Here is a 23,841-nt window from a genome sequence, read left to right on the forward strand (position 1 = left end):
TAGATAGATAGATAGATAGATAGATAATATTAAAAGTAATTGATAATAATTTATATTATATATATTTATTATGTCATAATATACTGCTCCAATCTTTAAAAGTTACACACCCCGTCAGATAATAAAGGCCGTTTGTAAGCGGAGCGCGAGTATTTTCCCGCATTCCTCCGCGCGGGGGTGTCTGTCAGTCAGTTCAGTTCGCGTCCATGCCGGTCATGGCGACGGTGCGTTCATGTCCATGAGGCGGGAAGCGCGAGACCCACACGCGGTTTGAAGTGATTCCAGGCGCGAAACCAACGATGGCTGGCGTTTTCGACATCGATCTGGACCAGCCAGAGGAGAATGTGTCCGATGACGAGCTGGAGGAGGTAAGAGACGGCTGATTTTAGAGTAAACTGCACGCGGGAATGCTTCTCCACCCCGGGCAGGCAGAGCGCAGGCCTGAGGCCCAGGCAGTGGCTACTGCTACTGTGTGTTATGCTAACATGCTAACAGACCACCGTACAGTGTGTTTATTGTACTGAGTAACGGCGATATTATGCCTGTCAGCACATGTGACAGAGATATAACAGTTTTAGTAGCGGAAACGTGCTTTCTGTGTACTAGTATAAGATAGGAGGTGTAGATAATAGGGTTGTGTGCAAGCTGACTACTTGGCAGTGTTACAGTATAGTAGTACAGTAGCGTTACAGTTGTGGCAATTTAAAGGGCTGGACGTATTGGTTGCCTTTCTTGTACTACATGGCAATGCAGTTTGCATTAGATGTATATTAAATTCCTCGTGCATATTGCTTTAAATGATAACATGACATTGATAGTGAGTCTTTTAATATTTGCAAGGATCAGTCATTTAGGTTTGCAGCACCATAGATGGTGCATGTCACCGTATGGGATCTCTGGGAATAGTATTGCGAAATCTGAGCCCTTACGCTTTCGTGTTCAGACTGGAAGAGCTGCCAACTGTTGCCTCGTAACGTTATCTGCTCGTGCATTGATCATCTCCCCACCCAACAGAGCTGTTGCAGAGAATTGAGCTTTTATTGATCCTGCATTTAACTCCTCTTTTCTGCAGGCTCAGATCAATGAGCTCATGGACCAGTGCAGTGGCTTTGAGTTGTAAGTATGTTGTTTAATAAACATTTAGTATGTTTCTGATTTAAGTAACCACAAATGTCCAAATAGAAAATCAGAAATTTCAAATATGTTTGTTTTCCAGTATCAGTTCTGATGATAACCACCAACAATGCCTATTTTTGAATACTTATAATAATTAGTTTGACAGTTTGTTTGGAAATGTTGTTTTTAATAATAAAAAACAAACTAAAATTGTTCACATAACAAGGCCTGAGCAGATTTTTTAACTAAAATGATATTCATGGATAAGTCGGTAATCAGAAACAATATTCATTCTTTTATGTTATTATTTACACATGTATGCATACAGTATATAAACTACTACTTGCATAATGACAATTTCTCTGTATTTACATATGAATCAACCTCTAGTATCCATTCCTATACACCCACATAAAAATAATTGCATACGTGTAATTAATTTTGTGTGTGAATGAGCGTGTATGGACGTCGATCCCAGTGTTGCAGCTGGAAGGGCATCCGCTGTGTAAAACATATATTGGATAAGTTGGCGGTTCATTCCGCTGTGGCGACCCCTGATGAATAAAAGGACTAAGCCAAAAAAAATGAATGAATAAATGAATGAATGAATAATGAATTTTGCATTTAGTGTTCAAAAGTAAAACAAGAAAAGCTCAATTTATTTTGTATTGAAATGGGGTATATTCACAGACTTTTAATTTCAGCCAGCCAGCCTCAGCACTTCAGTTGAACTGTTTTTTCATTATGAAATTGCCATGTCTGAGGTCTGATTTCTTTTTAAAAATCTGTGATTTTCACTGCCTGATAGATATACAATATGAAGTAGGTCTCAGGCCAGACAAGAAGCACTGTGTTTAATTCCATCCACCTTATGAAACCTAATGAAACCTTATGAAATTATTTTCAATGAAATTGAAAATGATCACATAAAGCTTTCACTCTAAGTTCATCATTGGCTGAAAAACAGTAGCTGTGCATATACCCCATTGTTGAGGTTATGTCCCAGATTTATCTATTAACAATTACTGAACTTTACTTATAAAAGTAATTAAAAGTTAGGGACAAAGTGATGTTTTGGTATTTTTATTGTAATGAAACCAAAGCTATTTGCATTATGGGATTTGTGTGTGTAAACAGTTTTAACAACTGAATTTGACCATTTAAAAAAAGATCCATGTTGGAAAAACTTTGTTACTTTAATTTTCCTTTATTGAAATTTGTTTATGAACAGTTCTGGTACATGAACTAATTACTGAACTTGACTTGTAAAAATAATTACAAAATTACAAATTGAATGTACATTTTGAATCAGAACCTGTTAATAAAGTATGTATGACTCTTTGCTATTGACCTTATTCTTCAATGCGGACGTGCGCTTGTTTTTGTAGTTGTTTTAGAAATTCTGATCCAGTTGCCTATGAGAGAAATGACTAGGAATAATAAGTGACTGAAAACAGTCAAATTACTTGCTCCACAAAGTGTTTGCATCATTATACTGACAAAGTAGAATAATAGAATAATAAAATATCAGTTTGCAACGTCAAGCAGTAAAACAAGCTGTTTTTAACATCCAAAACTGAGTGGAATTAAACGAGACCGGAAGTCCCCAGCCAAAATGATTCAAATGGCAGCGCCCGCTCGCCCAGAGAATAAGGTGAATAGACCATTTTGAGGGATGTAAACAAAAACAGTGTTCCCAACGTATGTCCTATTTTACATTTTTAGAGAAGAATCCAAAAACAGCCACATATTAAATAATGTTATGACAGCTGTTTTAACTTTAAGTTATGATTGAATTGCTTATTCTTACAATTAGAAAATAGTTTGATAACAAGGAAATGTTCATGGGCCAATGACATGACCATATTGAAATGGTCTATATCATTCAGGAAATATTGCAGGTTTAAAAGGTTAAATGTACAAAATGTTCACAAGAATGCACAAGTGTAAATAAAAAAACCCCCACTCATGACAAAAAATGGACTTGGGAGCAATAAACAGATTCACGAATTTGATGCTGATTCTGAATGATGCACATGATCAATAGTTTTGTGGTTTGTTGTTATTACAGTAACATGGATGACTGTGAGAAGATTGAGATATCAGAGGACAATGTGAACCAAGGCACAGAGAACATCCGTCCGGAGTGCTTTGAGCTTCTCCGTGTTTTAGGGAAAGGAGGTTATGGAAAGGTAATATTATTATCATTATTATTTTTTTTTTTTGTAGGACATGTCAAGGCAATTTGTTTTTACATTGTTGAATGTTATAAGATATTTTTTTCTTCTTTCAATTCAGAAGTTTATTTAAAGGTGCTGTATGTAGGATTTTGACTCTTCTAAAGCATAAAAATAAAATATGTTTGTAGATATTTAAGAAACAGGGCAAGTGAACATTCTTGTTTATCTGAAAAACAATGCTGAAATCAGCTATTCTGCTTTGAAAATGTGAGTTATGTGCCGGAATGTCTGTTTTTGTTTTGGTCTCTTTAACCCCCCCATTGCCACTTTAGGCAATTATATTTCAGCACCCCGGGTTGCCTTGATGGAAAACGCGTATTTCATTCCTTCATTCATAAAGGCTCTCTAAGCATGCGCTAGTGACCGAAATGCGACCTCCAGTGCACAGTAGCAGACTCCGAAATCAGACGCAGATTCAGAGTTTTTACATAAGGTTATTAATTAGCAAATAATATAAATATTTCAAGCAATAATCATTAGGTGAGCAGGTTACATTGTAACCCTGTGTCCTAACAAAATGCTACATGAGAAGATTTGCAGCGATAAGCAATTTGGCTGTTTGCACAAGATGAAACACGACAGAAATTTAAATACAGGCATTCAGAAGCATAGAATAGTGCACTCATTCATGAAATGGTAAGATTTACAATTTAATTATTACATATTAAGCTTTAACATTATTAAATGTGCATGCTGAATCACTGATATGTGTTGGTTGGCATTATTTCACAGGTCTAAAGTTCAATTAAAAATATATATTTTCAAGATCTGAGAAACTATCTGCTTCTGCTTTAAGTATATAGCAATAAATGTCATATAAAATGGCATATAAATTTGAGTTGTTGGTTAGAACAAAACTGTTTTTAATATGGAGAATATTCCTTCTATCACATGCTCTTGTTTTTATTTAGAACACGGTTTAAATCAGCCTTTAGGCTCGATCGTTAGACTCACTCTGTCTGCTCCTCAAATCTGGCAACCTGCGCTTGCGTTTGTTTTGATTCAGAAATGCAATACCTTGTTCGTAACTTGCGTACTGCACCTTTAAATATGTTATCAGATGTGGATAATTTAGAAATGGTTAAAATATGAGTATTTTTATAATAATAATACCAATGCATTTTGAATTTTGACATTTGTTTATCTGTAATCAATCAAGTTTGGCTGTTTAAAAAGTGATTTAGATTAAATTTCTCAGCATTTTACTTTACTCTTAATTCAATTAATACATTTTTGTATTGAAATTGTTGAATTTATTGCATTTTTTTAGCTTATTGTTGATAAATAAAAAATTGCTTTTGAAAGATCTTTTTTGCATTATAGCACTTATTAATATCAAGTGCATGTAGCATCAGGGTTTTTATCATTAGCTTGATCTATGATTACAAATTGACAAAAGTGACTTTTACAGAAAGCACAAGTGAAGTTCTGCTTCAATTTTTCAAATAACGTTTGTAAAATCTTTTTTTAAATTTCTTTTAAAGTTACATTTTTACATTTTCTTTACTTGAATTGGACACCTACAATTATATGAATAATTTTTAACCAATGTAAACAATTTCAAAATTAATTTTGTGGTATGCTGATTTATTTCATTTTAAAGTAAATGTATTTATTTGTTTTTGTAGGTTTTCCAAGTTCGGAAAGTATCTGGTGCTGCAACAGGAAAAATATTTGCAATGAAAGTCTTGAAGAAGGTTCAACATTCCTTGAATTCCCAATGCTAATTCATTTAGTTATGTCATGTCTTATTAGATATGTAGATGTAAGTGCCTCAATGTCACCTTTATCTTTCTGTTTGTAGGCTATGATTGTACGCAACGCCAAGGACACAGCGCATACTAAAGCAGAACGGAACATCTTAGAGGAAGTCAAGCATCCTTTCATCGTTGATCTAATCTATGCCTTTCAGACGGGCGGCAAGCTTTACCTCATCCTTGAATACCTAAGTGGTCTGTGAATCAAGAGCAACCTTTGTTTCTTAGAGATAGACAACTTCTCATTCTTTCCACACTCCTTTTGTTGCTGTGGAGTTGCTAAGGGATTAATTCAACCTCTTAGTGCCAGTCTTTTCTTTTAAATTTCTTTATTTTTTTATTTGTATGGAGGAAATATATTTAAAAGAACACTCCACATTTTTGTAAATAGTCTCATTTTACAATTCCATTAGAGTTGAACATTAGAGTTTTATAATTTTTGAATGCCATTTACCATGTTCTCCGTGTCTGGTGGGTGTATTTTTAGCTTAGCTTAGCATAAATCATTCATCTGGATTAGACCATTAGCATCTCACTCAAAAAAAAGTTTTAATAGTTTTTATATTGAAAACTTGACCTTCTGTATTTACATTGTGTACTAAGACTGACATAAAAAATGTCCTATTTTCTAGGTCATTATGCTTAAGAACTAAAAATCCTAATTGTGTGAGAAACTTTACTTTTTTAGGCCATAAACTTTTTAGCTTGGAAATCAAACGTCAGAAATGTAAAAAATAAAGTCTGAAGTTAACTAAAACTGAACTGAGTGAGAGTTAATTTAAATATTTTTAAACAATGAACTGGTCACTTTAAAAAGAAAATTGCAATTTTGATGAAAAATGTCAACAGTGAAATATAGTATAATCTTAGAAAAAAGTATAGATAAAAGGAAAATAATAAACTTCCTTCATTAGGTCTCTAAGAACGCTAACTTTATTTTCCAGTCTACTGAAATGTTTAATGTGTTGTGTAAACTTGTCTTGAAATCTGATGCAGTAAAGCTTTCCTATCAGTTCATCTGTTTGTGCTTGTAAAACTGATGTTAATAGTAAAACCCTTTCTTCTTTTGCAGGTGGGGAGCTTTTCATGCAGCTGGAGCGAGAGGGAATTTTCATGGAAGACACGGCCTGGTGAGCGAGCCTGATTTATTTATTTATTTTTTTTAGCAATTTAATGCTTTAAAAGTCAGAGAACTGCAAAGTTCATATAGTTATCCGCTTGTTAAGTTGTGACGTATGGAATACTGTTTCTGGGACCAAGTCGCCACTCATTTGAATTGAAAATATACTTGTTTATGACCATTTTTTTTAGTCATATCACACAATAAAGTGATATCATATAAAATAATGGTGTACACAACAGTCTTTGGACTTGCTGCATCTCAGACACCAATATTTCATCAATTTATTTAAAAAAAATCTGGATTTTTAAAAGTATTGTGTCACTTTGTAAATGTTTATTCCCATTTGTTGAGTCTCTTTATACAGTCTGATATGGTGCTTGGACCGGAAAGCTGCTTTGCTTGACGTCACACTTCACAAGCAGATAAATAGCAATGTAAACATTGAAGTGTCAACTTTTTTTTTAAACAATTCTTTATGCATGCAGAACATATGCACACACTCGACATTACATTCAGCAAGATGAGATGAATGGATGTAATCAGAATGTTGCTCTGGGCTTTTAACATGCAGCTTTTACCTGGCTGAAATCTCTATGGCGCTCGGACACCTGCATCAGAAAGGCATCATCTACAGAGATCTCAAACCTGAGAACATCATGCTGAACAACCAAGGTTTGCCTGCTTCCTATTATCATTCTGAATGATGTTAGAATTATAATCAGTGATGCACTACATCTACATCTCAGACAGATAAAGTATTGGGCGGAATGGGTAAAAATGACATTAATTAAATTAAAGCCAATTATAAAACAAATCAATTAATGAGTCAATAAAAAGTATTCTAGATTCATTTATTTTCCCAATGCGAGGGAATTTTTCTGTTTTTGTAAAGCTACTCAGTCGATCCAACATGCATCCAATCACCAACGATACAGTACATCTAAATAAAACTTTTAAAACTTAAAACTGTTAGCTCTGTTTATAACTAATATTGTCTGTGGTGCATACATTTAGTTTATTACTTTATTAAAGAGTTTTTTAAGTTAAGTTGTTTTAAGTTAACTTGTTTTGACACTATTTAAAGTATGCGGCTAAGAAATAACCAATTAAAATTAATCATTTTCGATGGGGAAAGTAAAAAAAAAATCTGCTGGGCATTTAGCCTTATACAAGTCTGAAATTTCATTCTTGATGGTCTTAAAGTCTTCAATTTGACTTGGAAAAACCTGCATACATGGGGAGGACAGTGCCTATTTGCATCATTAATGATTTAGAGAGGAGGAAAACAGGAATCTGTTTTAACACAAATCTTCACTTGGAACGTTACCATTGCGGCAAAGCTGTTGTAAAAGTGTAAAGATTTTCATTGTCCGCAAAAGTTATAAAAGTTAAAAAAAATAATAATAATAAACTGCATGTGTTAAAGATCTGGGGTCTGTTTTTCGTAGCTTGCTTAAATGATCTAAGATGATTTAGAAGATCCTGGATCTTTAAAGCTTGATAACTGATCTCTGGCTAATTTGGTTCTTCAAACAAGTTCTTGAATCAGATTAAAATGTCTGGATGAATTAATCTGAGATCGCTGCGTGTATTGTGAAGAAAAGATCTATCGATCCTCGAAATCATGATCAGCAATGCAATGTTTGGCTGACGGCACAGCAGTGTAATGACATCACCTGATTAATATTTAATTATCCATGTGAGCAAATTTAAATAAAATTAGCAGTAAACGGTTTGTTAAATATGATACACAATAACTCTCCACATTTGTTGAGCTGCAGGCTTTACACTTTCATGTGTCAAGAGTATTCATCATGTATTTCAATGCATATCAATGTATTTAGTTCCACATTTAGAGAAGATTTTCTTTATTATAGTAGCCTAGGCCTACTCAAGTTTTTTTTAATAAGGAATAGTAAGGAATAACTGTATAAATAATTCAGCATCAAAAAAGCATTTTGGTAAAGGTGTCAATCACCGGTATATTAGTGGTCAAAACACATGCATGACTGCTTGAATTATTATTATCCTTTTTTTTTTTTTTTTTTTTAAGTTGAATATTGTGCATGTACGCATTTGTATCTAAAAAGTTCATATCAATATATATATATATATATATAGTTAAAAATATATATTTACTATTTTCCCAAGTGTATATAACTACTACTGTAAAAAAATTATCAGCATTTGGTACATACTTTTAGTATTATCTTTGCTTGAACTGACCTGATGTAATCCTGTTTATATGAAATTACCTGCTCCCAAGCAGGTTTAAGTTACCAGAACTGTTGCTTTGACAAGTCTGACAAAACAAACCTGGATCGTGTCAAATCGCCAATATCCAAATCCAAATCCTAATTGAGTAATCCGCAGACGAAGAACGTACCCCTGGTTTGTATAAAATCAGTAATCTTCATTGTCTGACTGTGACAAAATATAAAGTGTGCCTCACATCTGACAATAAGCACTGCATTAAATTTCATTGTTTATTGCCATGTCTTTAAAATGTATACATTTGCTATACCACTATATTTTTAATGGATTTTCTGTGCTTCTGTTCTGTTATCTACTGCTCCTGGTGGCGCTTACGTTTAAACAGTTTTACTTTTGAACAACTAAATGAATGCTTAAATGGTCTATTTAACTGACTGCATTTCGTTGCCTTGTACTTGTACATGTGTAATGACAATAAAGTTGAATCTAAAGCTAATCAGTTGTAAAAGCTCAACTGTGCAAATTTGAAGTTGCTTTTCTTTTTATGTTTTTTAATATGTCTTTTTTGTATTGCATGAAATAATTGAATATAAATATATTAAATATCAACACTTTTTTTTTTTTAAAGTAATAATACGTTTATTTAACAGAAACAATTGCAGTATGACATTGCTACAAATTCCAGTAGCTAATTCCCCATATTTATGCTTCTATCAAAGGTTAATGTGCAGTCCTAGTTCCTGGTTAGGCTTTTTATACAATAATAATACAGTAAAAATATCTTTAAAATGTCTTTTAATTAGTGACTTCTGATGTTTACTGTAGTTTAGCTAGAGCCTCTTAAATACCAGTTTAGATTGTTGTATACTCCTAGGTGCACAAACTGCAGATTATATAAACATTATACTATCGATGTATGAGTTTATTGATTGTTGGTATATTGATATCGGAATCTGCCATGATAAGGACTTCATTATCTGTTATCAGGATCTTAAAAATGTTTATATTGTGCATTCCTAGTTTTAAACTTATTTGAACTTGTTTACACTTTTGTCTTATTGTTTTCAGTACTGTGTTGATTTTATATGCTGATTTTGTTTTTTTTAAAGACAATATTTTCTACATTTTTGTATTTATTTACATGATGAAATCAGTTTTGCCATGTGCATATCCACTCTTCCTTAAAAAAAACATACATCATTATTAAATTTGATGATTTAGATGGGAGTTCCTCTTGTGAACTGAAAAATGTTTAGTTTTAATAATCTGTTTTTGTTTTACTGGCAGGACATGTAAAACTGACTGATTTCGGGCTGTGTAAGGAGTCCATTCATGACGGCACAGTGACCCACACTTTCTGCGGCACCATTGAGTACATGTGAGAGGCTTTTCAAGAAGCTTTTAGGGCCTTGTAATGTCTAAATGGTTAATTTCCTGTTTTGCAAATGTCCCTCTTTGTTGCCTGACATGGCCGTGTGACGTGCATTTAGATGAATTCTACAGTTGAGTGATAAGTTCCTTTATTTCAGGGCTCCAGAGATCCTCATGAGGAGCGGACACAATCGCGCTGTCGACTGGTGGAGTCTGGGGGCTTTAATGTATGACATGTTAACCGGAGCAGTGAGTATTCACTTTTTTTGAAGGCGTTTTAGGTGGCATCCACACAAAAATGTTAACTTTTTTGCGTTTTCAAAGTAATCACATTGTTGTTCTAACGTAAACTTTGAAGAGAGATTTCGTTTGCATACATAATGTGAGCAGGTTAGATGTTGTGTAAATGTTTCTTTTATGCAGTGCACTAGCTTGAGTTTTAGTATTTACAAAAAAAGTATATAAAGGGATAGTTCACTCAAAATATACCTTTGTCATTCACACTCAAATGATTCTGAACTTTATGGGTTTCTTTCTTCTGTTCTGAATGCTGAAAACCAACAGGTACTGATTCCATTATAGAAAATAGGGCTGAAAAACTGACGTCTTTCATTTATTTTTCATATTTTATTTTTCTGCGATTCATGTTTATGGTGATATTGCGGGGTCACTGCAATGTGTAACCATAGATCAGTTTATTTTCTCTGGCTACTGGTCAACTTTAAACCTTACTCCACATTGCAGATAATGTGATGTGACTTAAGAATATGCACATTGTAAAATCATTGCTGAAACTATATCTTGTACAGCCCTAATAGGAATAAAAATTCTACTTTTGTTTCCCAACATGCTACAGAAAATCTTCCTTTGTGTTCAACACAAGAAAGAAACTCAAACAGGTTTCAAACAAGTGTAGGGAGAGCAAATGATGACAATTTTCATTGTCAGGTGTATTATCAATAAGTAAATGTCATTTCAGAGTGGAAGCTAATTGAATTAATTTTTTTATTTATTTAGCCAAGATCATTTTCTTTTCTTTTTTTTAAAACAGTTTGAAAATCTTTGAGCGTTCTGTGGTTATTTTTCTGCCTGTTTTCTGACTGTTCGGTTTAGTAGATTATGTTATTTAAAGTGAGCGGAAAGTCTTTACAGACACTGAACGAACAGATGGAATCTGTGCGTGTAGAATTTTGCTAATTTTTAGCCCATCATTGATCCTGTTTATTTACTTGTGTAAATGTGTGTACATTTATATTTATTCAGTTTTAAGTTAATTTTAGTTAAATTTTTGACTAAAATGAAACTGTTCATATAATTTACAATAGTTTGTAAAGTAATATTTTCTGTCCTTTAGTAGATTTATTATATAGAAGACTTGCTTTGTTTTCCAAATAAAGTGGATGTAATTGGATTTGCATTGTAAACATTTAATTCAAGTTAAAAAGGAATTATTTTTTAGTTCATATATAAAATTTTTTAGTTATGATACTCCCAAAAATGCTTTCCTAAATCCGCAGATTTTTAACTAAATTCTGTGCAGAAATTGCAAAAAATGTCGGCTGATCCCGTCTGGCCCTAAATATTACCTAGTGTTTGACAGATCTGGGTTTTTTTGAAGGCCCATTCTGATGTCTTGGAAAGCAGTGTGACTGATGGCTGATATATTTTTTTATAATTAAAAACAAATTACATTTGAACTCAATTTAAAATAGCACACATTTTGTGACGGGTCAGGAAAGTTTATTTTTCCTTTGGCGAGAGACATTTTATGTAATGAACAATGTTGTTGCTCGCGTTATGCTGTTTTACATATTCTCTTATATAGTCTCTTGTGACTATTTTTGTCTTTTATTTGAACGTGTTTTTTCACATATATGACCCATGTCTGACAGAGTCAACAACAGTTTTGACACGCCTTTCAAACATTCAAAGAAGAGTATGAAACACTCTGTGTCGTCCTTAATTCATTCAGAAAGTTCTAGTTCTGTGACTCTCCACTTGAGAAAATAATAAGATAATGAAACTGTAACCAACAGGCTGTCCATTTTCCGAAAAGTTTGTGTGCATTGGGAGTTAAAAAATTTTTCCAGTAAAGCCAAGGTAATACTCATTTTACATACAGCACACAGTGAAAATGACATGAATATGACTGTGGACAAATGGATAAAACGCTGAATAATTTAAGATCATGAGGCTAAAGCTGAACTCTCTTCCTGTCTGCTTTCAATTTGGATGAACCAACCAGCAGAGAACACACAATCATGCATGACTTTATAAGAGCTCACAACAGGACACAAATGTTTGTGAAATGATATGTTCAATCGTCATTCAATGATTTGCATGTGTATTTGCTGAATGCGAATTACTTTGTTTAAACCGTTCTATCTGATTATTAGACAAACTTCTATCCGTATTAGACAGAACTGAATAACAACGGTGAGCAAAAGGGAGAATGTTAGCTTAGCTATGCTGGCGTCAAAATAAAAGTCCCGTCTCAAACACATCTGCCAAACAGAAAAGCTTATTGGCCAATATTTGAAAAATTACAAATATCGATTGACCCCTAATATTAACTCTTAAAAACAGCATCTTCTTTTTTACATTTATTTATAGTACAATGTAAACACAAGGAAATCATATTTGGATTGAAAACCATTCATCTGGTCAATATTAGAATTGGTTTAGGTTTTTGAACCTTACTGCAATAAATAAATTACTTTTTGATTTTGATGTTGTTGTTGTTGTTGTTTTTGTTCTCATTCATTTATTTATTTATTTTTTTTGCTTTTCCAGCCTCCTTTTACAGGAGAGAACCGGAAAAAAACCATTGACAAAATTCTTAAATGCAAACTGAACCTCCCACCCTACCTCACACAAGAAGCCAGGGACCTTCTCAAAAGGGTAGGCCAACATTGATCTCATTTCCTCCCCCAGTAAGATGTATTGTGGTGTTGCTTTATTTGGTATTTTATTTTGTAACACCAATGCATTTCAGCTACTGAAAAGAAGTGCCTCATCTCGGCTTGGGGCTGGACCTGGAGATGCAACAGAAGTACAGGTTTGTTTGCATAAAGGTCAACATCAATGGTTAAAGTCAACATAAAAATGGTAACACTTTAAATCCTAACAAACTGTTCATAGTGAAAAGCCTTTTTTTTTAAAGAAAAATGTTTACTTTAGTTCTTTTCCTTGCCCAAAAAGTATAAACTATTAGCTATGAGATGGCAGAATTGAACAATAAGGTCTTTGGGGTACAAAAAGAAGTATATCATTAACTTAACCTATTGATTTTTGGTACAACTGAACATTTAACCACATTTCATAATTTAGAAGGAATTGCTGAGCTTTTGTTTTGGTTTAATGTGTTTTAATTTGTCTCCTAGACTCATCCCTTTTTCCGACATGTTAATTGGGATGATCTTCTTGCACGCAAAGTAGAACCACCATTCAAGCCTTTCTTGGTAACTATATTCATGTTTTGGGGTGTTTTGCTGGATCCTATTGGTTAAGAGTACACATGAAGTAGGTGACCTGATGTCTTGTATTGGCAGCAATCTGCTGAGGATGTGAGCCAGTTTGATTCAAAGTTCACCAGCCAGACTCCCGTTGACAGTCCTGATGACTCCACACTGAGCGAAAGTGCAAATCAGGTCTTTTTGGTAAGGCAGCCAAGTCATGATTTCAGTGTCCTCTATGAAAGCCTGTTTTTGCCATAGAATACAGATAAAAAGGGACTTGCAATTTGGACTTTTCTCTCTCTTTTAAGAATTGAGTTGCCACATTTTAGCATTTTGAAAGTTAGTTGGGTAACATTTTTTTATATTGGGTAACATTTGGAGGTTTTTTTTTTGCAGAATACTTTCTTGCATTTAAGGATTTATTTGGAAAAATGTGTAACATGGTATCTGTGGGACCTTAAAATGTCTTAAATTTTAAAAAACAAAATTTTAATTTTTAAAACAGATAAATTCGCTGAAATATGGTGTTGGACGCCTTAGTCATGTTAAACAGTTCTTATTTTTTTTTTGACTTTCAACCAAACCAAAAAAGAAGTTACCCTTATCAACTCCATTTGTCATTTTGGTTTAACTATCTTCCTTACTCTAACAGTTGTTTAAAAGTTCTCCATGTATTAATAGTTACCTGGTGAGGACACTAATCCAGAAACACTGTTGTGCGTAAATTTAGTTTAATATCATTCTTAAAACTTGTCTTTTGTTTTTGAGGAAAGTAATGCTGAAAGAAAAGTATATGCATATAAATTGAGTTAGCGTTTTTTTTTTTTTTACACATTTGAAATTTTATGGGGCAAGTAAAAATTTCCACTGGCCATTAGAAAAAAAACTCACCGTTTGCCCTGTGTACGTTTGAAATTTCATTCATAATGGTCTTAAAATGGTCTGGAAGTCTGATGCTGTGTTCACACCAGAAGCGGAGTGCGCTGATAAATCACTCTATTTGCGCATAAATAGACGCTTGAATATTTGAGTTTACTCGCTTTATTCGTGTGTTAAATTCACTTCAGAACAGACGCAGATTTGCGTAATGGGCAGGTCTTCTGTCTGCCCAGTGACTGTAGCTTTGTTGCTAAATGGCTAACACAGATTTTATTGAGAAAATAGCTGTGCTTTACAAAGGCTGATCAACAGCGTTAATTTGTTTGGAGTCGTGTCTGAGTCCACTAGATCTTTTCAAAGGTGCACCCACCTCTGTGAGCTCATAAACTCCTCCAGAAACTTAACCTGCATGATGGAGGCTTTCAGCTGTGCTTCTGACTGAGACGAGCCCAGTTTGATGAACTGCTGTCTGTGTGTGCAGGAGAATTTTCCCCCAGGGCACCAACAAGAGGTGCTATGTCATAATCATGCTCTTACAAAAGCAAGCTCCTAATTGGTTCAGATTTTCCCACTCGAGCGATTCAAACGCGCAAAACACTCAATTCGCGCATATAGCGACATTCACACCACGCCATTCGTGCGTGTTGCGCTGCAAAATGTCTATTTGTGGCTTTACATTGACTTAACATGTAAATCACTCGCGCTTAACGTTTCTTCCACGACTGGTGTGAACACGGTATTCAATTTAACCTGCAGAAACCCTGTATAGCATACATTTTACAATTTAAGCTTTTTTCAAGAAATTACACATTTAAATCTTGTACTTCAGATTTGTTTAGAATTAAGAGTTTACAGATTTTCATCTTGCGATTTTGACTTTTTTCCTATATTATACATTCACATTTTATAAATCTGATATGATGCAATATATTTTAGCTTTCACCACAGAATAAGACACAGATAATTAGACTTTTTTTTTCGGATGTTTTTTCTAATTTTAAGTTTATATCTCACAAATCATGTTAAATAAAGTGTTGTATTTTTAAAAAAATGTTTTTTATTGAATTTATATTACTATTGTTTTTTTCCTCAGATTTGCAAAGCAATTCTTAATCTGTAACAATTTTAACAAATATAGAAGTCTTAAAAGCTTACATTTCTAAGACTAAAGTTTAGGCTTTATAAAGTCTTCAATTAACTGTATATCTAATATTATGTTGTACGTTTTAAATTATTTTGAACAGGTATTCATTTTTCTATGTTCGTGCCACTACAGTCAATTGGGACAATTAGACTTCCATCACCAACAATTCATCTTAAAAACTTTTTTTTACAAAAGTAAAAATTTAATTCAATTTACCAATATGGTTTATTTGTATTCCTTGCAATATTCTTTGTTAAAGTTCTCCAAATATATGTATAGGTTTATACCTGGTGGGGACACTGACCTGGACAGACTGTTTTGCATAAAATTATAGTTTTTAAAACCTGTCCATTTTTTAAGAAACGTTGTTGAAAAAAATGGCCTGTGTACAACTAAAGTAAAACAAATAACTAAATTTGATCATAATAATTGATCAAAATAACTAATTAATTTATTTTGATGTTGCTCGTTTCAAACCAGGCCATTAGAAAACATCTTTAGTGTTTAGCCCTGTATAAGTCTGAAATTTTATTCATAAGGGTCTTAACATTGTCTTGGGGTGCTTTCACGCTAGCTCTTTTGGTCCACACCCGGGCTGGTTTGATGTCAGAGTATGGTACATTTAGCTAGTGTGAACGTGTCTTCTGAATTCTGGTGCGCACCTGTGAAATGTACCCGAGTCCACCTGGAAGAGGTGGTATGGGGTACAGTTCATGCGAACTTTAATCCGGTTCACTTCTGGTGTTAATGAAATTGTACCAAATAACAGAAGTAAACCGCCAATTGTACAACAAACTGTTGTTTTCATAACGTTCATCTGTGTATCACGTACTGTACCTTGGTGACAAGTGGGACTGAGCCAGGGCAGACACAGTGATAATGTCTTCTTGTCTCCTCCAAAAACAGCTTCAGACACTGTGTGATGTTCTGAACGTTTAGAATATTTTTGTGGCAGATAGTCTCGAGTCGCTTTCTGCATGTCCTAAACCAAAAGATTCTGTAAAAGCAGAATGACCACAATGTGTGGACGTCTTTCCACTTTGGCACTTTGCTTTCGTGACTATCACCTAGCAACAGCCGTAAACAAAACAGCAGCTCGATGACGCAAGCATACCAGCGTACTAAGGAAAAAAGATAGTGTGAACACAAACCAACCAAGAAGGTGGAAAGGGGGGACAATCAAACTTGGGTACGGTCCAGGCAATTGAACCAAGTGTGAAAGCACCCTTAAAGTCTTGAGTTTGACTCTAAAACCTGCAGAAGTGTTCATGGCTTAAGCCAAAAATGTAGAACTTCAGAATAATTCAATTGAAAAAAAAAAAAAAAACATTAAAATTTTTTTTTTTTAAATTCCATTATAAATTTACCTTTCATAGTCCTATTTAAGAAATGTTGGCACTTATCTGCCTTTTACATTTTGCAGGGTTTTACTTATGTAGCTCCATCCGTATTGGAAAATATAAAGGAGAAGTTCTCATTTGAGCCAAAAATCCGTTCACCTCGCCGGTTCTTGGGAAGCCCCCGAACGCCTCTCAGGTAATGGTGTTTTCTTTTTTAGACTTCTACATTTGACCAATAATAAATGGAGCAATTCCAATTTGACCTCAGCGTCTCCTACCTTTCAGTCCAATTAAGTTCTCAGGAGATTGTTGGCCACGAGGTCCCACCTTACCCGGATCCTCCACCCTCCAGTCCCCCACAGAGCTGGCCATGGAAGTGTCCAGCGTGGATCACATGGATGTCCAGGCCAGTGCCGAAGCCACCGCTCCTCTTCCCATCAGGCAACCCGCTGGCTCCAACATGGGCCAGTTCAAGCAGCAGGCCTACCCAGTCATCTCCAAAAGGCCAGAGCATCTACGTATGAACCTATGACCATTAGTCCAACTTAGAATTTTCCTTTGCTTTCTCCATTTCTTTTATATGGACCTTCGGGGCGAAGAAAAGCCCCTGCTGTCACTACCATCAGCTCTTATATACTGTCCTTCACATCTGATGAGCATGTGTCTTTCACAGAGGAACTGCTTCATTTCCTCACCTCCCGAAACCTCAGCGCGCTTTCTTAGATGATTCCTGTCATTTACATATCAAGTGGATTTTTCAGTATCAGGCCTTCTTTTGGATTATCAACTTTTTTACATGATTTTACCATAAAAGGAACATGAAACAAACAAAAATGTACAAAAAAAAGAAGAGACAATAAAGGACACTGTTTGCAAACGTGCAGATGAGTAAATGCTCCCTGCAAGATGATCAAGTGATGTGGAGGAGTTGCTTCCAGTGGGATGCTTTGAGTTTTTACAGTATTTCCGAGGGGAAGCGGAATGGCTTTCCAACTGTTAATGAATTGTACAAATCATTGCGGATTGCAAAATCAGATGCATTTGGGGGAGTTTCGCCCAGCCAGAGGTTTGCAACCTGAAGTCTTATACATATTTAAATGAGTGTATCCCGCAGTGCTGTACAAATGATGGTTAAATACACGAGCCTCAATAAAAACAAATACGTTGACTTTTTGATACTTTATTATGTGCCGGGGTGTCGTATTAGTTCAGTTGGAGAGTTTGCGTTTAAAATAGTGCAAATAATGTGCTATACGAGCTCGGGCATTCATGCAGTATACTAGCATTTGAGGTTATGTTTTTTTGTAGTTATTATTATTAATTATATTATGTTTTTGAGTGATTACGCTCACCGAGGCTGAATTTATTTGATCAGAAATTGTTATTTGTGACCCTGGATGACAAGGGGCAGTTGCTTTTATACATCATCTGATGAATAAATAAGCTTTCCACTGATGTATGGTTTGTTAGGACGATATTTGGCAGATATATTTGAAAATCTTTTTGGAATCCGAGGGTTCCAAAACACCGAAATATTTAGAGAGTCGTTTTTGAAGTTATTTAAATGGTGTATATGCACAGCCACTGATAAACTTGCGGTGAACGATTAATGTGACTACTCTCAATTTCAAATGGTTCCTTCTACAGCACCGATATTGCAATGTGATTAACACAACCCGGGCTCATGATTGATATGTACCCCTGCATACATTTCTGGACTGCGTCCCAGGAGCTACGTTTTTTTTTTGAGTTTTGTTTTCACGAATCCACCAGAGGCTGTTGTGTACACTTTTTCAGATCTCAAACTTCCTCTCACACCTGCTCTTCTAAAGCCTAGTTCACACTAGAGGATTTTAAGCCTGATTTGAGCCCGATTTGGAAGTTAACGAGCTCGCCGACAGATCGGGCTGTGATCGGGAAGAAATCTGCGGGTGCACGGCGCTCGCCGCTCTTTATGTGTGAACTACTGAACAACGCATCAACGAGGCTCGCTGACGCGTCGCCGACACCTCGCAGACGGAAGTCCAACATTTAGCATGCTAAATATTCCAGAGCAGTCGGCCGACTCAACCCCACGTGTGGTCAGATGTAGTGACGATTTGCAGCCAGTGAGAGAGCATATCAGCATGAGCTGAATGCCTGTGTGATCAGGAGCTCAACAGAAACATCTGTGATTGGTCAGAATGGGCATCAACGCACTTGCTTAATTCTGTGTTAACACAGACATGAGAGTAGGCTATATTAACAGTGGAACTAGAATTCTGTAACTATTAGAATTACCATACTGCTCATTCTGATCGTTCTCATATAAAACGCCATATTGTCACAACATATTTACATTCAAAGCTATTATTGAGATATTAAAATTAAGCTTTGAATGTCTGGCATCATATTTAATGACACCATTACCCTAAAATATAATCTTTTTTCGGTAATACAGCCTATAAATATGTAGTTAAGATACAAGAACATGCAAAGGTCTTGGCTTTCATTTTCACTTTCAAACAGGAGCTATTTCTCGGCACAGAATATGCTGTTTTGAAAGATATCTGAAGTAAATTGATGTTTTTGACATCAGAAAGTTTTGTTTATGTTAGCAGGAAGTTGCTAGGCAAAAAAATGCACACATATTTAAAGTCACAGCGAAAAGTATCAGACATGCATAAAGTCATTCTGACCAATATGGTAATTTAAGGCAGAAATGCTCAGTTCTTTACTGTTTTGTAATAAAAAAAAAAAACAATGTCTGAAAGAAATACACTGCTAGTTAGAAAATGGCAGGGTGTTATTTGTTAGTTTTATTTTAAAGAGTTATAAAATTACAAAAATTAAAAACTCTCTGTGTATCTATCCACTGGAACCTTGCAGATGTGTGATTAATCCGCTGATAAATCAGCTGATTTGACGATGTTTTTAAATGCTTTCTCCAAAGCTTGAAACGCTGTTAGTGATGTAATCAGCACACAAGCAGCCAATAGTGTTCAGCTTTTTCTGATGACTCCTCCCTCAAAATTTTATTGGCTGTTGGGGAATGAGTTGTTGTCAGATCATGTAGTGTGTGACCCCCCTCTTGTGGATCATTCACATAGTGTTGTGTAGTGTGAACACCACAGAGATTAAAAGACACAAAGTCAAGTCATGTAGTGTGAACAGCACAGCGATCTGCTGATGTTTAAAATCCTGTAGTGTGAACTAGGCTTAAGGTAAATCCACCAGAGGCTACTGTCGAATGACTTGAACGACATTCATTAAACACAAACTATAGTGTTTTAAAAAGCACCGATTGACCCGCCCACTGTCTTCCCTAAACCCAACCGACAGTGTTTTCAAAAGCAATTCAGAAAAAAGAAAAGCCCTCGTGGCCCCCCATTTTTTTTCATATTTTCAAACCGTAGCACATTCTCACCCTGTTATTTACTTCTTTTATTTGTCGCCTTTTTGTTTCATCTGCTTTCTTGAACTGTTTCTTGTCAGACTCGAACCCTAATTGCGGGCAACACAATTTATTTATTTATTTATTTATTTATTTATTTATTTATTTTTTTTGTGCGGCGAGCCACTGGGCAAACTGGTTACAGCAGAAAAGCCGTTCACATGAAGGTAAGCGGTCATCTGGTATTGCAAAAAGAAGCAGAAACCATTGGTGGCATCATACCGCACCGTAGCATTCGTTTTAAAGATGAAATGCAGCCATTCGTAGTTCTGGCTACTAGTGGTGTAACAGATCACAAATCTCATGGTTCGGATCACACTACAGCTTTTGAGTGATGGATCGTACCATTTTTCTTTTTGGATTAGCTAAAAAGGGAGGATACAAATGTCATTTGCTTACCATTTTTACAAAAATGTTACTGCAAAACCCATTAGTTTTAACAAATGAAACTTAGAACCTGTAATTTAAAAAAAGAATAATAAATTAAGAAAGAATCAGCTGAAAAAATAAATATATTCAATACGAAATATGATCTTTGCTACTGTTGCTAAAAAATGCTAAATATAGAAACCTAACTTCTTGTACAACATATCATATTTATCTCCAATTAGTGATTCAACAATTCACTCATAAAATGTTTCATTATACTGTAGTTGTATCAGTAACATTATTCAGTGACATCATTTTGATGGTTGTTTGTCGCCATCTATTGGTTACACAGTGTAATTGCTTTCACCAGCATGAAGTTCCATTAAACGGTATAGCTAAACCATGGGATGGGTATCATTAAGGTTTTAATGGTATTACTACTTTTATTGATACCACTTATCGGTTCGGTACTTTAACGGTTCTCTTAACGGTACTTTTTGTAGTGTTTTTTTATGAAAAAACTAATTGAACAGAGTTAACAACACTTTATATTGTTATTAAGTTTTTATGTAAAATAAAATGAAACCAATAATTGTAAAACAAATAATTAGTTTTTTTCTGTTAAAGAATGCACAATGGTTTAAAGGAAAATGAATTTCAGTTTTTAACCATTCTACTGGAGAAAAATCAACAAGTTTGCCTTTTCTGGCAGAAGTCTGGATCTTTCTTGGTTTATTGTGCTCCCTGCAGCAAAATACCCTTTTTGAGTTGCAAAATGTAGTTAAATAATGTTTATGATTTTTTTTATTATTAATGCATTCACATAAATGAGTTAACAGTGTTTTGGGAGTTAACTGGTTTAAATACAGTTTTGGAGCATCTTGCAATGTAAAAATAAGCAGTTTTTTATAATTTCTAAGGCATAGTTTATTATTAGGCTATTCATAGGCTATATTTGTAAATACAGCTGATGTAAAAGCATTTTTAACGTTAAAAATTTTTTTAGGCTACTGCAAAAAAAACAAAAAAAAAAACTGTTTTCATTGTAACCTAATGTGTTTATTTAACTATTAATATTATAGTAATTTTGGTGATTGACTGCTGGCATAACAATGTGGATGATGGAACGTTACCATTAGTAGCTGTCAAAAACTTTTTAATACTTTTAATTGCAGTTAATGCACTTTTGAAAGATATCACTTAGCCAGATTGCTTGGTCAGTTAAATTATGCTACTGAAGTAATGTTTATTCAACAATAATTCTCCAGTACCAATAGCAAAACTGATAATGTCAGATCTTATCCATATGTAGCACTGATAAAGTACCGAGTTTCGGTACCCATCCCTATATTTACCATAAACATCAGTGTTTGTCGGAACTATAAACTGTTCTTCCAGCACTGCGCTGTTATTTAATTGTTAATAACTAACTGAAAAAGTTTAAAAACTGAATCTCTCTCGATCGAACGCTTAGAAGGATTATTAAACATATGCAAATCATTATCATTTATCATTCATGTTATGCGGGTTTGAATTGAGATCATGATGTTTTAATGCTTAATCATGCAGCTTTACACTGAATGCATTAATGCAGTTTAAACAAACAATGACAGAAAACACCTTTAATTAATAACCTAAGAAAGCATTTAGGTAGATCCCACCACAACCTTTTTGGTTATCATTATATTTTACGGGGAAACCAAAATGCTTTCATACACATGATTTGAATGCAATGGGAGGCGATCTCTCTGCTATTGTTTTAAATGTTGGATTAACCCACACGTGTGCAACAAATCCTGAATTGTGATCCGTATGTAATCTGTAAAATTGTATTCTGTTACACCCCTACTAGCTACATAATTCAGAAATGTATATGGGGTACATTTTCACAAAGAGTCTGTGTTGGATTAACGTATAACCAGTTTAACAGACTTAAGCATTCTTTTAGTTATTCAAGTGCAAAATGAGATGAAAGGCTGTTTAAACAGAAGTGTCGTCAGGAGCAGCAGGCGAGTGCAGAAACTCCATTGAAAATATTATGGTAGAATAAACTTCCATATTTTAAAGACATGGTGCTAAAGAATGGAATTTAATTCGGTGCTTTTTCTCTGGTCTGAGACCCACTTTATATCGTATCTCAATCCGCCAAAAAGAGGATCACTGATTTTTAAAGAAACCAGATTTTAAATTCGACAATTCACTGGAAAATTAAACGTCTGTGTGCATATACCTCATTAAGTACTTATGAATGCATGTTATAATAAAATAAATGAAGGCATTTTGATGTTTCAGGTAAAAAAGAATTACTACACAATTATGGGGTGATGTGGTGGTGCAGTAGGTAGTGCTGTTGCCTCACAGCAAGAAGGTCGCTGGTTCGAGCCTCAGTTGGCGTTTCTGTGTGGAGATTGCATGTTCTCCCTGCATTTGCGTGGGTTTCCTCCGGGTGCTCCGAGGTTCCCCACAAGTCCAAAGACATGCACTATAGGTGAATTGGGTAGGCTAAATTGTTTGTAATGTGAATGAGTGTGTATGGATGTTTCCCAGTGATTGGTTGCGGCTGGAAGGGCATCGCTGCGTAAAACATTTGCTGTAAAGTTGGGGGTTCATTCCGCTGTGGTGACCCCTGATTAATAAAGGGACTAAGCTGAAAAGAAAATGAATGAATGAATGAATGAATAAACATACAATTACACAATATAGAAATAAAGTCAATAGTCTTTATGCGTACTTGTTGGCTATTATACATGAGGAAATAAGGTTTTGTGGTCCAGCTATATTGTCACGTTTTGCTAATTACACCTGGACCCTATAAAATAAGTTGGGTTGTTTTCGAGATTTTTTTTTAGGTCAGTAATTAAAATGAAAGCTTTGTAATAAAAAATAGAATAATTGAAAAATAACTGAAGTCATAAATGTTGACTTTTTTTCTGTTGTACATTATTGTCAGCATGTATTTCTTGCAAAATGAAAAACAAATCTGTAACGTTTTACTATAAAGATCATTAATAGATAAAGTACCATAAACTAACGAAGACGACTGCTAGGCTTAAACATTTGCATTCATTTTAATCAACAAATAAGCATGAACTATTATTAATAGATTAATCATAAAAAAAATATTAGAACTGAGATGCTCTAATATGACAGATTGCATTTAATGTTTCTAAGTAAAATCAGTAGTCCACCATGTTTTTGCTTTTAAAATTAATGCTCAAAAAATAGATATCAAGATTTATATTTATCTTCATTGGTTATCTGCTTTCAAATTTGAAGGGGTTAAAGGTTATCTGTATTGTGCAAAATTTTACACCAGTGCAGCCCTAAATAAAATATTTAGAGCTAGAAAAAATATATTTATTTAGTAGGTTTAATTGATTTGAATAGGAATACTCAC

At 34.5% G+C, this 23,841-nt stretch overlaps 1 protein-coding gene across 1 annotated transcript; it reads left to right on the top strand.

Annotated features, from left to right (window-relative positions):
* Positions 1–220: 220 nt before the first annotated feature.
* rps6kb1b (ribosomal protein S6 kinase b, polypeptide 1b) lies at positions 221–17,489 on the top strand. Its single transcript, NM_213076.1, is given in 15 exon segments — positions 221–368; positions 1,073–1,116; positions 3,188–3,308; positions 4,985–5,053; positions 5,161–5,308; positions 6,186–6,243; positions 6,808–6,908; positions 9,738–9,828; positions 9,980–10,070; positions 12,615–12,722; positions 12,817–12,879; positions 13,205–13,282; positions 13,373–13,480; positions 16,726–16,838; positions 16,928–17,489. Coding segments are annotated over 15 exon segments (1,509 nt in total). The 5' UTR covers positions 221–299; the 3' UTR covers positions 17,175–17,489.
* Positions 17,490–23,841: the final 6,352 nt, after the last annotated feature.

This window comes from Danio rerio, chromosome 15, assembly GCF_049306965.1.
Source record: "Danio rerio strain Tuebingen ecotype United States chromosome 15, GRCz12tu, whole genome shotgun sequence".
Taxonomy (NCBI): domain Eukaryota; kingdom Metazoa; phylum Chordata; class Actinopteri; order Cypriniformes; family Danionidae; genus Danio; species Danio rerio.